Source organism: Triticum dicoccoides, chromosome 3B (assembly GCF_002162155.2).
Source record: "Triticum dicoccoides isolate Atlit2015 ecotype Zavitan chromosome 3B, WEW_v2.0, whole genome shotgun sequence".
NCBI lineage: Eukaryota > Viridiplantae > Streptophyta > Magnoliopsida > Poales > Poaceae > Triticum > Triticum dicoccoides.
In genome coordinates, this window is record NC_041385.1 from 77356821 (window position 1) to 77373368 (window position 16548).

The window sequence follows — 16548 nt, forward strand, 5'->3', positions numbered from 1 at the left end:
TCTGCCAATCCAGTGCACTGCAGAGTGCGCCCATGGACACCCCCGCATGACCCTTGTCGCGCTCATGCGCTCAATCCAGCAGTGTCGTGCCAAGGGCCATCCTATGGTCTCCGCTAACACCCTTGCTTCCTCCCCTCTTTTTCTCCATGTGAACCTACCGCCGTAGCCCCGTGTAGGCTGCCACCAGGACCGCCCAGAGAGCACCGCATGCAGCTACCACATTAACTGTGGATTTCAGAAACTCAAGATAAGTTTGTTACGGGCAGTCCAAAGCACCCAACACTGGGCCATGAAGTAGATCCAAAGATCATGGCACGATCGAGACCATCCATTCCCCGAAGATGGCAAACCAGTCTTAAAATAAGCAGGGTTCCCAATATGGTCAAAGATCTCTAACCACACACCACATGAGACAAGCAAAGACATGTGAGATAAATATATGAGTGATGCTCTCCTGCTCCACGCAAAGGGCACACACCCATCCAACCACATTTTAGTTACGATATTCGGTGTTTAGATCGTGACACCATGTAAAATTCAAACAAAATTTTGTCTAAGTAAACTTAGTACTCCCTCTATTCCGTATTCTAGTGCGTATAAGATTCTGGCTCATATTCCGCAATGTAATGCGCATAAGCGCTTTTAGTCCAAAATAGCCCTGCGTTGGATGTAGTGCGCTTTGCTGCATGCATGCACATGCATGACAGTATGAGCAGAGGAGGGGCAATTTCAGTCCAAATAAATGTGCCACCTCATGTCTTGGTATAAGTGCTACCAACAAGGCGCACTATAAAAGGGAATGGAGGGAGTATTGTTTACTCAAATGCCAACACAACATGGAAAAAAACTTCAGTAGTTTAGAACAACCGGAAACTTACACGGCGAAGGCACACTTTATTTGCGATATAACTATAATACAATATCATGTGGCGGCGAGTGGAGTAGATGAGGGCAGGGTCATTGTTGTTGTTTTTTCTTGAAAAAGTGGTTGAAACCCACAACATCTGCATCATTGTTGCTGTTGTTGTAGTAGATGTTTCGTTGGCGGCTAGATTCCCTGTCAGAGTGATTGATGGTGTCTTTGTTACGTGTGTGGGTAGTTTTTTCTTGCTAGAAGAAAGTCAAGGTCCGATAAATGGAGCTAGAGACTTCTTCTATATATTGTGACGCAGAGCCTCTTTGGTTCAAAGGAGTTTTACATCAGTTTTGGAAGATTTTGTTCCTTACAACCTATATAATTTGTTTGAATAATTTGCAGGACTAGAAAGTGAAAATCATACGAGTTTTTTATGGACCACTTTACAGGCGTTTGATTTGAAATGGGAAAAATACACTATGCTCAAGTTTCTTCTTTCTTTTTCTTATTGGGACCCCGAGTGCAAGGTTAGGGACATGTTGTCTCAATGACACCCCATTCACCTAATCCTTTTAGAATAAACAGCATGCTCTCTGTCACGCAACCAATGAACTTGTATTTTATACCAACACGTTTTTCTCGAATTAGCACGACAAATTCGTTCGTACGTTGCCTTGTGTTTGATGGGAGGAGGCCATGAAACGACCTGTATTATACTTGCAGTCAAATCGCTTGCTTACAAATATCACAATTTGCAAATGTCATACGGTTGTCTAGTGTGAATGGCGAGGTGCGGCCCGTTGGATTCCGGTCTACACTTTGGCTCTCGGATGAAAGGAACCCCGTGGTTGCTAGTACTACCAACCGAGTGAGCCAATGAATCTTCTCCAGACAATTGCAGAGTTGACGCTTTTGCCGGAATCTTTTGCGTGGAACTCCAGGTATCTCACAGCCCAATCATCCATCCTCGCTTACTTGGCAAGAACTGCGGTGAACACTAATTAATTGATCGATAATACTACACCTACGTAATGTTTTACGCAGCTTTACGTAATCCTTCCAACCAATTAATCTTCCCCTGATTTTCAGGGGGTGAGCCTCTCTCTCTCTCTCCTTACGCCCAATAATAACCCCCTTGTTGGACAACCCGTTAGCTTACGCACTTTTTTTTACCTAAGTATAGCACCGCCCTTAATTGGTAGTACTACTATAGTAAAAAAGTTTGGATGGCTGGACGTAAAATAAGCGAATCCTTAGATAAGCTGCAATAGAGACTTTTTCTTCAAGCGTTTTCTAACTTGAGGCTTTGCTGACGAGCCCATGGATCCATCTCTTATCTGCCTGCCGCTCCGACCGTCGATGGCGGGGGGAGGAATCCCCTTTTTTTAGTCCTCGCAGGTGTCACGCTCGGGTAGATGGCAATGCTTTTTTTTTAGTTTGTCTTCCGGACTCCGTTCATCCTCGAATCCGTTCATCTGAACGTAGTCGACGGAGTTCCGGCGTAGATTTCTACCGTCTTTTTGGGACGGCAACGTCAGGGTTTTTCATTGTGGGTGCACGACGATGATATTTGATGTTACTGCGGCTTCAGATGGTGGTAGTGGTCGTTCAGTGATCTAGAGATCTCAAGTTACTTTTTATTATGTTTAAGGGGCTTTATAACAAGGGACAAACACAGGGTGTACGCCGTTTTCCACGCATGCGGGGTGGCCATGGACGTGGTCGGCTCACGGCAACATATAACCCGCTGGCCCCGGCGTCCTCGATCGATCGGTGCACGGAGCGGAACGGCAGCTCCTTTTCGTCGTCACCTTGTTGTCTTGACTGACTCTCGGTGCCCCTCTGCCACTGTGCCGTACGGTACGGCATATATAATATATGTACACCCGGGTCCTGCCTGGCCACACAGCGCAGCGGCAGCATACACACATATAGAGGTCCCGCTGCTTTCTCAACTCCCAATTTTCAGGGTACTAGCTGCTTACGATGGGCTTTCTCGGGGCTGGCATGGCCATGGCGACGGCGGCGACGGAGGAGGACACGACGCGGCTGTGCGACCTCCCGGAGGCGTGCGTGGCGCACGTGCTCGCGCTCACCTCCCCGAGGGACGCGTGCCGCTGCGCCGCCGTGTCGCCCTGCTTCCGCGACGCCGCCGAGTCCGACGTCGTCTGGGCGCGCTTCCTCCCACCGGACTACCGCGCCATCCTCCAGCTGCACGAGGCGCCGGCGCGGCGCTTCCCCCTCTCGCGCTCCGGCTCCACGGCGGGGGCGGTGTCGGCGGCGTCGAGCAAGAAGGAGGCCTTCCTCGGGCTCACCGACGCGGCCGTGCTGGCGGACGGCGGCAGCATGGCGGTGTGGCTGGCCAGGGGGAGCGGGGCCAAGTGCGTGGCGCTGTCGGCGAGGAGGCTCAGCTTGCCGTGGGAGGACGGCGAGTTGAGCTGGACGTGGACGCCCCACCCGCTCTCCAGGTACATACTACAAACATCCACGTCGATCCTTGTTCGCTTCTCATTTCTTCTCACTCTGGAGTCTGGATCAACCAGCTCCATTGCCATCTTTAACTTTAATTAGTTACTAATCTAGTACTAGAACACAAACACGGCAATTAGTCTACCATGCATGCACGAATCTTCTTGTGTCGTGCCTAGTTCATTTCCTTCCAACCTGGAGATCGGGTGCCATGCAGGCTGCAGCTAATTAGTCCAACGGCGAGACTTGTTGCGGAAATATAATTCACGTCCACGAACTATGCGATCGTTTTGCCCCCGACAGCGTCGTAGAAGAACCGGCAGAAATCACCGGCACCAGAGCAGGATTTTAATTAAGCAATTCCATGCGCGTGCGTGTGGCTACGATCTAACAAAGTCAACTCCACCGGCCACCGCACCCGCCGACTCCCCAATAATTTGGCATCCATCATCAGTTGATCACTCGTCAACTTGCACACGTCGCCGTCGACGAATTTTTTTCCAGAGCTTTGCGTGTTGATTCATTAAAATAGGATAGAAACAGTTATAAAGATTTTTATGGGTACAAACTCAGAGCCACCAATACCACCGATAAGCTATGCAAATCGAATCCTAGCTGTGTGCATCACATGATCGACGTAGATCGTTGCCGGCAAGTTTGCCCTTCTATTATATAAGATTATTAAATCGTGATACTACCAGTAGTGTCCTTGTGCTGATATTGACTATTATTAGCTGGCTTTCTTTTTGAGAAAATAAGCAGCTTGCTTATACTACGCGCTTTCTCCGTTTGTGTCTGATTTGTTGTTCCAGGTACTCCCTTTGTTCCTCTTCAGTTTGCATATAAGTTTGGTCTAAAGTCAAATAATCTCTACTTTGACCAAACTTATATAAAAATATCAACATTCACAATGCCAAATCAGTTTTGTAGATTCATTATGAAATGTTTTGTAGATTCATTATGAAATGTAGTTTCATAGTATATATATTTGGTATTGTAGATGTTGATATTTCTTTATTATAAATTTGGTCAAATTTTGTAAAGTTTAACCTGACATAAATCTAATACGCGGAGTAAAAGTGACCGTAAGAAGTACAACATAAGTGCTTTCGCAGAAAAGAAAGATATAATATAAGTACAAATCATCTCTGAAAACTTTGATTGACTGAGTGTTGCTGATTTAAATGGTTATCAGTGTTTTTATATTATTTATCAAGTTTTTGTACACATAGAACAGTGATCGTTGTTGTAAGTAAAATGTGGATCGCCACAACAAGTTTAAAAGGTATTCATCATAATATAAGAACATTTTTGACACTAGAAAGTAGAGAGTAGAGAGTAAGGGGTTCATCTTGAATTCTTAGTATGCCGAAGAAATCATTCCACGCATCTAGGTGGATTTAATTGTAAAATTTGTATTAATCTTTGCCCGATAAATATATCAGGTTCACGGACGTGGCCCAGCTGGTGGAATGCACGTGCCTGGACATCTACGGCCGGCTCCCCACCGCGGCGCTGACGCCGGCCACCGCCTACGCAGTGTACCTCGTCTTCGCCACCACGGACGCCCACCGCGGCCTGAGCTTCCCGGACCAGGAGACAACGGTTAGCGTGGGTGGCAGTGCCCCGTCCCGCTATACCGTGTGCCTTCGCCCCGACACCGCCGAGGCACGCAAGTTCAGAGGCGGCAAAGGTACGAATGGTGGCGTCAACGTGAAGGGGCCGGTGCTACGCGGTGACGGGTGGTGGGAGATGGAAATGGGGCGGCTGCGCACCGGCAACGAGGCAGTGGCGGCAGAGGAGGTGGCGGTGAGCTTTGAGATGCTGGGGTGGTACCACAAGCACGGGCTCGTCGTGGAAGGTGTGGAGTTCAGACCCCTATGATCAATCGATACCGGGGATGACCTTGAGTTAATACGACGTGTACATTATTTGTGCTATGGGTTCATCTCGTCGATGGGCTAGCATGCGGTGTGTGTGTAGCTTGTGAATAGTAATTTAGACAACTTGGTTCCAGTTTTCAGTATCTTAATTAGTGATATTGGAGACTAATTATTCTTTTTTTTTCTTTTTTCATTGCATGAGAGATATTTTTTTAGAAATCGAGAAAGCTATTTTCCTACCAGTCGGCGGTTTGCTTCAGATCCGAAGGATGGATCTCATTCGTTCCAGATCGAATGGTAGTCAACACCAGCTTCGAAGCGAGAAAAAGAAAGGAGCAAGGATGATAAGCAAACCCCCGACGTCCGCACTAGCTAGTGCTAGCCTTGAGTCGTCGGCGATACACTGTTCATTGTCTCCTACTTAGGTCGCGAAGTGGCTACCGAAACGAGCGGTGTGGTACTAATAAATACTACTTCCTCTGTCCCAAAATATAACAACGTTCTAACACTATACTAGTGTCAAAAATATTTTTATATTATGAAACGGAGGGAGTAGCACGCAGCATCAACCGAGCGGTGTGATACTAAATAAATACTACTCTCTCTGTCCCAAAATATAACAACGTTTTTAACACTACACTAGTGTTAAAAACGTTTTTATATTATGGGACGGAGGGAGTAGCACGAAGCATCAGCCGAGCGGCGTGCTCGTCTTCGGCCCACCGGCCGAGCTGGGTCTCTAAAAACATCTAAAAAAGCGGAACGGTTCCTCAAAAAAAAGAGAAAAATTCGGAACTGAGCTTGGATGAAAATATTGTCATCCACATGGACGGTGTATCATACATGTTAGTCACCTAGTCACCGACCCAAACCCGGCGCCTCCCAGCCCTTCACAAAAGGCGAGTACTAGGCACCGGCGCACTGGCCCAAATTTAAGCCAGTGACTGCGCGACTGTGCGATGCAACAACTGCTAGGCATCAGATCTGTTTTTCTCTTCGTCAGTCTTCCTCATCGTCTTCCTGCAGAAAATTGCAGCGCCGTGAAGGAAGACAGGCAACAACGAGCACCGTCGACCCCGCCGTAATCCCCCATGAGGCGACCGAGCTCGAAGCACCACAGCACACCCGGGCTCGCCGCTGGTCACCACCCTCACACAAGCCCTTCCCCCTTCGCTCGAAAAAGATCGCTTCATGGAGCTTGTAGCACAAATCCTTGTCGGTTCCCGCACGAAAACCCTCGTACACAGACTTTTCCCTTCACATAACCCTCCCTCCTCTTCGCACGACGTACCCAGCGACGCAGGTGGGTCGGGATGACGCTAAAGGCGATGGTGAACCAGATGAAGGCCAAGGGGCTACAAAAGTTGCGGTGGTACTGCCACAAGCGGTGACAGGACGAGAATTATCCCACATCAAAATCAACTATTCGTGAACTGGAGCGCCCGCTGCTAACTTCGGCAGCGATGGCTAGAAAGAGGTGGGATTTTTCTCGTTCAGTACTAGCGAAATGGCCAGATTCTGATCCCTAATGCCTATCCTTAGTATCGCGTTGTAGATGGCCTAAGAGCATCTACAACCGCGCACTCCAAACCCTCCTCAAACGCCCGGGCGGGCCGCCCACTCACTGACTCGTCACGATTTTTCGACCGAAACAACCCTCTCAAATGGGCCTCAAACGCCCGGGCTGACCGGCACCCCCTCATATCCAGCCCAAATACTGGGCGGATATGGAGACACCCGGGCGCGCCCAGGTACGCTCGCCACGTCGGCTCGCGTCTCATGCCCTACTCTACCTTGCCGGTGACCGAACCACCACTCCGGTAAGTGCAGCCGGCCGCTGGACATGGCCACGGCAGAACTGGGCGAACTCCGATGTAGATTAGGTTTCACGTTGCATGTAATAATATGGATATGAGGGTTCTAATTTGAGGTGTCCTGTAGAATCAAATATTTGAGACACGACCTGTCAGTAACCGCGGACATGACCGTACGCGTTCACGAGCGTTTGAGGGGCCGGATTTGGCCATCGCGGCTGTAGATGCTCTAAAGAGATGATGGTGCTTCCATTGGATTGAGATCTAAGGCGAGTCGTCAATGAACAGTAACAATGACTTTTCCCCCCTCTCTAGGCCGCCGATCAAGAATCAACAGGCAGATCAATACGTGCTGCAGTGCGTATCCTGGGCCGTCCAGTTTTCATCCAACGGCCATGTTACATCACTTTATCTCAATCCCTTCCCATGTCGTATACGTGTCCGAGTAGCATACGTGTCGACGACCTCCTCAAAAGGGAAGAAGAGGAACGCCTCCCCTTCGCACGACGTATCCGGCGGCGCGGCGCAGGCGCGATGGGGAAGAGCGAGCTGAAGGCCATGGCGAACCGGGCGAAGGCCAAGGGGCTGCAGAAGCTGCGGTGGTACTGCCAGATGTGCGAGAAGCAGTGCCGCGACGAGAACGGCTTCAAGTGCCACTGCTCGTCCGAGTCGCACCAGCGGCAGATGGCCGTCTTCGGCCAGGCCCCCGACCGCGCCGTCGACCGCTTCTCCGGCAAGTTCCTCGACGCGTTCCTCGCCCTCCTCCGCCACGGCCACCGCGGCTCCCGCGTCGCCGCCACCGTCGTCTACAATGAGCTCGTCGCCGACCGCCGCCACGTGCACATGAACTCCACGCGCTGGGCCACGCTCTCCGAGTTCGTCGAGTTCCTCGGGGGCGAGGGGCTCGCCAAGGTCGAGCACACGCCCAAGGGCTGGTTCATCGCCTACATCGACGGGGACTGTGAGCAGGCCGTCAAGGCCGGGCTCAAGCGCAAGAGGGTCCTGTCCGAGGAGCTCGTGATTGCCCGGCAGATTGAGCGTGCCCAGAAATCCATGGCCAAGGCTAATGGCGATGACAATGGCGACCTCGGGAAGAGCGAGGATGAGTATTCGGGATCAGGGGACGCTGATCAAGAACGACAAGGACAACGACAGGAGGATGCCAAAGAGATCAACAAGGCAACGGGAAAGGTTGCGATCGCACTCCGGCGCGCCGCTCCGGCAATGCCTGAGGTTAAGCCAGAGATGAAATTTGGCTTGGATGAAGAGGAGGAGGAGGCGACCAACAAGGGGAGAGACGCAGGGAAAGCAAAGGACACGAGGAGGTCGGCCATTGATGATCTGATGGAGGAGGAGAAGGCCAAGGAGCGGAGCAACCGGAAGGACTACTGGCTGTGCCCTGGCATAGTTGTCAAGGTGATGAGCAAATCACTGGCTGAGAAGGGGCACCACTACTACAAGCACAAGGGGCTGGTGAAGAGGGTGATAGACAGGTACGTCGGCGAGATCGAGATGCTGGAGAGCAAGCATGTCGTCAGGGTCGACCAAGATGAGCTCGAGACCGTCATCCCGCAGATCGGCCGCCTGGTACGTGTCGTCAATGGCGCCTACCGGGGGTCGAACGCGAGGCTGCTCTCGGTGGACACGGAGAGGTTCTCTGCCAGACTGCAGGTTGAGAAGGGCCTCTATGATGGGAGAATTCTCGAGGCCGTCGAGTATGAGGACATCTGCAAGGTTGCTTAAGACAATGTACTGTATGTAGTACTGCATACTTTGTTTCAGACAATGTAGTTTACAAAGGGTACAATACAAGGAAGCAAATTGTGGTAAAACAAGAATTTCAGTGTGTCCTGGTTGCAACCAACCCTCTGTGTTGCTGGAATTACTTGGTCTTGACCTTCTCGCTTTGATGAACCGCCGCGCAGATCTTCTTCCAGCTCCTTGTGGCGATCAGCAACGGTATCACAATCCACAAACTGTTTGCGCCGATGAAATATGCCCAGAAGTAGAACGGGCTGGCCCAGAAGTTGAAGCCGTCCAAGTAGGCGGTGGTGAAGTAGACGATGCATCCGTAGAGCTGACCGAGGCACACGGCAAACTGGAGGATGTGGCTGTAGGACTTTCGCGACGCGATAGCATAGCTGCAACCAGTGAACTTTTGTCAGGATGTAATAGAGGCGTCGCTAAAATTAGAACGGCAGTGAAGTAAAACTACATATCAACTAAATTGGCTACAGACTTCTACTAGGCAAGAAGAAAATGAGTGTGCCATTTTTAGAAATAGGTGCAGGCTGAAAATGCCAAGAGGAGATTCTTCAGACCACTGGAACAAGTTCAGTAGAAATAGTGCTACTGCCTTGAATTGCTAAGCTTTGTGGTCAAGTAGTTTTAAGTTGGGACAAGCCGAAAACACAACTGTTTATAAATCGTCTGCAGAGAACATCAAACTGCAAAATCATCAATTGGTTCTTACATTTTTTGACATTTTGTAAAATGCAAAACTAAGTCGATTGAGTTTAGATGTTGTACGGATGAGTTTTGAAAGAATACTTGCCAGTAAGCACTCGAGTTTCTCTTAAAATATGCTATTTGGACTGTAATATACGGTCTAGATTCAGTCAAACACTCCTACTAAATCATCGTATGCTTGCTTATTTCAGGGCCAGAAAGCCTATGCACAAGAAAACACATGAAAACAGACACCATTCACTCATGAATTCTGCAATCTGTTGGCATTGCATGATCTCCTGCCTCCTATATTAGGGAAATACAACACTAATTTTATTGAATACAGAAGGACCACGCTACTTGTGGATCTGAGCAACACTGCAAATATATGCCCTGTTGAAGCATCTACCAGTGACACGCCACATCAAATTATGAGCTTGCTTGGTTTAACAAAATCAAATTCTGAACTCCATTTTGCACATCTCATCAAATTATGAACCAATGTTAATTCAGAGAACGATGCTCTGTCATGGAGATGAGGGCCTCGCATCTTAGTGAAAGGAAGGGGTTAATAATCAAGTCTGAAATATGAGTGACCAAGTAAGTCTTAAGCTCATACCAGAACCATGCTTGATTGAACATAGCAAACAAGATCTAACTAAAGACTGACCCAGAAAGTCTGGAAATGCAGCCCACAAATCACCACAGAAGAAACAGAGCAAGCCTTTTCTGCTGCTTATCAAGGTGTCAGTGATCATAAACAAGATGAGAAGACGTACACTGCGAGCAGCGAGGCAGGGCCTTTCAGCACGGCCGTGATTCCCTCGACGGTGACGGTGGCGGTGTCCCTGGCGACGTACCTGGAGTCACCCTTGCTGTACTCCTTCCCTGGACAAGCACAACAGATCGAATCAAAAACTCCATCTTGACTGACTTGGATTTGGGGCTAAACCAACTACAGTAGCAATTGGGGCTGTTCTTGGGGGAAAGCAATGAAGAATCGGGCTGGAAATCGACTTACAGACTTCGTCGAAGAAGTTGGGGTTGGTCTTGGTGAAGAAATCGGGGGTAAAGACGAAGGGCCCCTCGATGAGTATGTGGGTGAGGCCGGTGAACGCCCACCAGCACATGAGCAGGCGGTCGGTCCCGGACAACCTGCGGCATCTCCCTGCGCGGCGGAGGCGTGAGCTGACTGACGGCCGAGGAGATCTCGATCAGGATCAGGGCGGGATTGGGGAGGTGGTGTTAATACCGGAGAGGAGCCAGACGGCGACGAGGACGAAGAGGGAGGTGCCGAGGTAGGCCCCGAGGATCTCGAGCTGGGTGAGGCGCAGCGGCACGTAGCCCGGGAGGTCCAGGCCCGCCGGCACGTAAGGGTGCGCGCCCATCGCCGCCGCCGCCGCCGTCTCGATCTGGGAGCCGGAGCTGGAGCTGGAGGAAATCTGCACTAGTCAACTCGACTGTAGTGCTGTATGGATTGGATGGGTTGCCACTCATGTCACGCCATACGATACGCGCCCACGAGTTTTGTAAACAGAGTCCGGCACATGGGGGCATGGGGCATTGGGATCATCGCCTTCTGATTGCAACAACTTAACCAGATCAATCAAACCATCACGTGCGAGACGATCACAACGCAAATCCCCATCTACAGTCCGCATCTTGGACGCCGACCCTTTAATCGCCCGCAAATGTCGGCACCGGTCGGTTCGGACGTGTTTTACCATCTAACGTGATTCTGTATCCTCAATCGATCAGTTCGGATATGCCTTTTTTTCGTAAACTGCAACAAATTAATGGGTTTTGCGGGCGTCCGGACCGTTGCCACACAAACTTTCAACAACCCTAGCCACCCAAAATCCTCCTCCGGCCGTGCGCTTTCCCACGCAAAGCTAGCTGCCCGCATTCATGTTGGCCCAGAGCGGATGTGATCGCTCACCGGAACCGCCATTGAAGTGGCTCACCAACCGAGAGAGCTGCCCGTTGCACGCCCGTTGCGCACGCCTTCTCTCAGCATTAAAGCCGCATCCGTCTGTCCGCAAATCCTCATTAACCCAGCGCGTGCTCCGAGAAACCTACTCCGGCGCCCCAACGCCATACGTCCGGCCTTGTGTCGGCTGGCATTAGACACTTCTCCAGTTAGCGACTCGCATCCGCTCGCTAGTTAAACGTGGTCAGGCGTCGGGCAAGAACTACACCACACCCCCTCCTCTCCATCTCCTCCTTGTACCACACCAGTCATGGCCTTCGGCTCCAAAGTCTTGTGGGGCAGCCACACCACCCAAAGTCTTGTGGGGTAGCCTCTCCAAAGTCGTGTGTGTGTGTGTGTGTGTGTGTGTGTGAGAGAGAGAGAGAGGGGGTAGTCAAGAAGAGAGAGTGGCGCGCTAGGCCATGGTTTGGTAGAAGATGCATCCCTTTGGGAGAGCCCCTGGTGATGTATGCAGAAATAAAGGATTTTGTTTACCACATGGAGTGTGTTGATTTGCAACCAAACATATTGTATCATTGTTCCATGTGTTTTTCTATTCATGAGATTTCAAATGTCATAACATGTGCTTTTTGAACTTGATTGGTCAAGTCGAACGAAAAACCGTGCACTTACTGCTAGACCGCATACCTGCCCTAGGTAAATGGCACATGCATTTTGACTTTGAAGACGATAAGAAGTCACAAATGCTAAGCAAATGGAACCAAACACAAGAATGTCAAACCTCGCACTTGTTCTCCCTAGAAAATCTTGTTTTGCTTCTGTAACAAACTTTGTATGACATTCGTGGTGGTTGGCTTTATCTGTTAATTAAGCGGGGCGAAAACTTGTTTCATGTCGTTCAATATGAACTAAAAAAAATGGAGGTAACATAAAACTAAAAAGAGATAAATACACTCGTGGTCACTGAAGTTGAGGTCAAAACACACAACGGTCACTGAACTTCAAAATACGCTCAATACAGTTATTGAATACGAGTTGTGGTGATTATACGGTCACTAGCCAACCGTAGACTTCCGTATTTTGTCTGCTTGACAGGTCAACAGGTCTGTGTGGCAATCTTTGACTGGCTACGCTCTCTCTCTACCATGTGGGTCCCACATGTCAGTCGGGCAGTGTTCGCGTTAGCCACCTCGCCTTCCACTCTCTGCGTTTTGTTTTGAGTTGTCACACATATTATACTTTCACTACGTGTTGTGTGCGGCTTGTTTTTAAAGTTTTCTTTTGCGGGGATTTTTAAAGTTGTTCTATGTAGCTCTTTTTAGGGTATTTGTTCTACGTAGCTACATGAGTGCATGCGTGTTAGTGTGGCAACTCTCGCGCGATAACCACCACGGCCAACGTCAACTTCGGTTAATTTCGAGACCCAGTACTATATTTTACTCCTATTCCTCGGATGCGAGCTCGCACAGATACAACTTTCAGTCGTACTATTCTTCAACTGTTTTTTATTTTATTTTTACATATTTTGTCTTTCAGTTTTGTTGTTTTGCTTTCTTGTTTTACTTATTATTTTTCCTATTTTAAAATTCTAAATCTCTTTTGAAATCCGGGACTTTTTTAGGTTCACGATCATTAATTCGTGAATATGTTTTCAGGAATAATGTCTGAATTTCGCTATTATTTTTTGGATTTGTGTGCAATGCGTTTACATGTCTTCCTGGTTTGAAATTTGAGAATATTTAAATTGGCAACTAATTTATGCAATTCATGTGCATGTCTTCATGGTTTTGAATTTTGCTTATATTTTTTGGAGTAGTTTTGAAAATTCACCAAAAAAAAATCAAATTCGATAACATTTTTTATTTTTTGGAAAAATAATTTGACAACCAGACGGCACAAATAAAACACACACACTAACACAGTAACACGCACGCACTCACACAGCTACGCAGAACAAATAACCATAAAATAAGCTACAGAGAACAACTTTAAAAACAAGCCGCACACAACACGTAGTGGAACGTATAATATGTGTGACAACTCCAATGAAAACGTAGAACGGCGGCAGGCGAGGTTGTTAGAGCTAACACTATCGTCCCGACCCGGTGGTCGCGGGTTCGACTCCTAACTTACGGCGCGAAGTTTTTTGCTTTATTTGTTTCGTCTGCCTTACTGACATGTGGGACCCACGTGGTATAGAGAGAGAGCGTGACCATTCAGTCAAAGTTTGCCACCCAGACCTGTCGACCGGTCAACCAGATAAAATACGGAAGTTTACTATTTGGGCAGTGACCATATAATCATCACAACTCGTATTCAATGACCGTATTGAACGTATTTTAAAGTTCAGTGGTCATAGTGTGCTTTGACCTCAACTTCGGTGACCATGAGTGTATTTATTTCAACTAAAAACATAGCGATTTGGAGATAGTAGACGGCTGCAATAGCACATGGTATAAACTCATAAACTAAACTATTGCTTGGGTTCCATGCTGCCCGTCCGGCGCCTCGACACGAAGTAGCGCACCACCAGAGTGACAATGGCGGCTGTGGCTGCCACGGACCCGAGCACCGCGATGAGTATCACCCACCATGACGTTCTCTTCTTGCCGCCGGCGTCGTCTAACCTGTCCACCGTCAGGTCCCAGTCACGGACGCCGAGGAAGACATCGCGCACCGTGGCGGCGAAGAACCCAACCATCGCGGTCTGTGTGGTGCGCCGGCCGGCAAGGGAGAGCCGCGCGTCGATGAGGGCTCCGGACGGCCTCGGCTCCCCGCCGGCGGCGACGTACACGCGCAGGACGTGCGCGGCGGCGTCGTACTCGACCCACACGGCCACGGCGCGGTTGCCCTTGGGCGTGACGGTGACGTTGAGGCCAACGTCCTGGGACTCCGGCTCGTATGACCGCACCGTGCCGACCTCGACCACGGTGAGGCCGCTGGCCGTTGCGTTGGCGTCGGGCACGGCGGCGGAGCCGTTGTCGCCGCGGAGGCCCGTCCGGCTGTTGAACAGCGGGTACCTGTCGAGGAGAAGCACGAAGGAGACGGGGGTGGCGGAGCTCTCCACCGTGAAGCTCGTGTTGAAGGACGCCTCGCGCGCAGGCAGCAGCCCACCGCCGGCGCCCGCGCGCCAGACGTCGACCGTGTCGGGGAGGAGCAGGAAGCCCTCGGACACGTTGATGCGGGCCGCGGTGGAGTCGGCCTCGGGCTGGAAGAGCAGCGCCGCTGGCCCGGCCACGATCGTGTTCGTGGCAGCAACCAGGCTGGCCGTCGTGGTGGCGTTGAAGACGGGGAAGCTGTAGGACTCGACGCCAGCCGCCTCCGCCATGGCCTTCGCCGCGATGCAGAGCAGCAGTACTAGAGCTAGACCCGCGAGCTTACGAGAAGACGCCATTAGCTATGTCGATGATTGATAGTAAGTAGTACGTGTGTGATTGGGTATTAGTCGGATACAAACATTTGTCACGAGATTCGGCGGGGTTTTGTAGGCCGACAAAGCAGAGAAAAAGAATGACGGGGTGTGGTGGTCAAACATGGTGAGGAAACATGGACGAATTTTACTGCATGCGTGCCGTTGTGGACTGAAAACCCGCAGACTAAGCTAGGATTAGTATTGGCAACTTATATTAATATAAAGTAAAAAATGGATTTGTAGCATACTTAGTGGAACCCGGCCAGATGCTGGAAGTCGTATGGAGTAGGTAGCACTTGCTAATTAGCAAGTGTCACGTGATCAATTAACAATAAACAAGATTAGTTGGTTCGTTCTTTGTCATTTATTTGACTACTAGTGGCCTTTGTTTCTACATACAAGGAATTCCACGAGAAATCAACATTGGCCATGGCGCAGAACCCACCGGGAGCACGTCGGTGTCATGTATTTGACAAATTCAATGTACTACTAATGAAGATGCCACTTATCCAGCAAGAATGGCGAGTTTCAGCATTGACATATTCCTAGCTTATGATAGATCAATGAAAGAGGTTATCTTATATTCTTATTGGAGAAAATGTAGGGCAAAGACAATGATATACCTGCTATACATACAAAAGCAGCTTCACAGATGGCCTTGCTGTGCCCAGGGGCGGAGCCAGAATTTGGACATGAGGGGGGCGAACAAAGCTATGGTCATTTTCAAGAACACATATGATATTTGCGTGTCTATGTAGTAAGGTAAAAATCATAGTAATTTTACAAAGAGGCGTCTCACAACACAGGCACGAAACATCTACCATTCTCTTTGTTTCATGTTAGGCATAGCCCGCTTTGGATACTGTTTCACACCATACTATAGTTAGATACTTCTTCTGTATCAAAACATCAGACTTTGTGGACACTACAACGTCTTATATGTTGATACGGATGGGGTACTTACTAGTTAAATTGAGCTTCACAGCTATGAAGCTCAACAAACGAGTTGATACTATATGTATTGCCATTGTCTTTTTTCTCACCCTTATGCCCAATTTTTTTTAAAGCTACATCTAACTTGGAAAAAATTGACCTATATACAGGTCACTAACTAACCAGACTGACATGTAAAGTTGCTAATTAACCAGACAAACATGTTAATTGGACAAAATAAGGTACTTCACCATTAGCGATAGGATAAGCACATCTGGGTACCTTTTGATCTGACTGCTAGCTTCAACGGAAGTAAGTTGGTGATCTATAGAATCCTTGGAGAGATACTGCAGCAGGATCAAGCGGCAAGCCATTGACGCAGTCGACCGCAGCGCCTCAGCTGATAACCGGCGGCGTGCTTTGCGAAAGATGGAGCGGCAGCAGGTGCCCTTGTTGCCCCAGATCAATCGATCGATGAAAAGCGACGCCTAGGCGGATAGATTAAAAGGCCAATCAGGACGCTAGAAGCCTTCCACGATGGGCTAATGGGCTGTATTTTGGGCTCCTGGTAAAGCTACAGAACTAAATTGTGGGCTTTAAATCTTAATCGAGTGATTATCTACGGCAACGCGTCCTATTATATACTCCTCCATCCCAAAATTCTTGTTTTAAATTTGTCTAAATACGGATGTATCAAGTCATGTTTTAGTATTAGATGCATCCGTATCTAGACAAATTTAAGACAAGAATTTTGAAACGGAGGGAGTACGTATGGTACTACTACCGCCTGCTACGACACTTCA

The 16548-nt window shown here is 49.2% G+C and overlaps 4 protein-coding genes across 5 annotated transcripts; 2 read left to right on the plus strand and 2 right to left on the minus strand.

Annotated features, from left to right (window-relative positions):
- The first annotated feature begins 2591 nt into the window (after positions 1 to 2591).
- On the plus strand, positions 2592 to 5377 carry LOC119274817 (F-box protein PP2-B10-like). Of its 2 annotated transcripts, XM_037555543.1 has the most exons (3): positions 2592 to 2716; positions 2826 to 3324; positions 4771 to 5377. In XM_037555543.1, the coding sequence occupies exons 2-3, from the start codon at positions 2843 to 2845 to the stop codon at positions 5207 to 5209; spliced, it is 921 nt and encodes a 306-aa protein (XP_037411440.1). In that variant the 5' UTR covers positions 2592 to 2716; positions 2826 to 2842; the 3' UTR covers positions 5210 to 5377. The 2 variants fall into 2 exon arrangements, with proteins under 2 accessions (XP_037411440.1, XP_037411439.1); XM_037555542.1 differs by lacking the exon at positions 2592 to 2716 and having other exon boundaries at positions 2780 to 3324.
- Positions 5378 to 7505: 2128 nt separating this feature from the next.
- On the plus strand, positions 7506 to 8854 carry LOC119274818 (KIN17-like protein). Its single transcript, XM_037555544.1, has one exon. It carries the CDS (start codon positions 7557 to 7559, stop codon positions 8763 to 8765), a length of 1209 nt encoding a protein of 402 aa, XP_037411441.1. The 5' UTR covers positions 7506 to 7556; the 3' UTR covers positions 8766 to 8854.
- Positions 8758 to 10985, minus strand: LOC119274819 (probable 3-beta-hydroxysteroid-Delta(8),Delta(7)-isomerase). The gene is made up of 4 exons (XM_037555545.1): positions 10723 to 10985; positions 10492 to 10638; positions 10250 to 10358; positions 8758 to 9163 (listed from the first exon to the last, which is right to left on the minus strand). Exons 1-4 carry the CDS (start codon positions 10856 to 10858, stop codon positions 8905 to 8907), a joined length of 651 nt encoding a protein of 216 aa, XP_037411442.1. The 5' UTR covers positions 10859 to 10985; the 3' UTR covers positions 8758 to 8904.
- A 2731-nt stretch (positions 10986 to 13716) lies between these two features.
- On the minus strand, positions 13717 to 14811 carry LOC119280844. The gene has a single exon (XM_037561549.1). It carries the CDS (start codon positions 14792 to 14794, stop codon positions 13874 to 13876), a length of 921 nt encoding a protein of 306 aa, XP_037417446.1. The 5' UTR covers positions 14795 to 14811; the 3' UTR covers positions 13717 to 13873.
- Positions 14812 to 16548: the final 1737 nt, after the last annotated feature.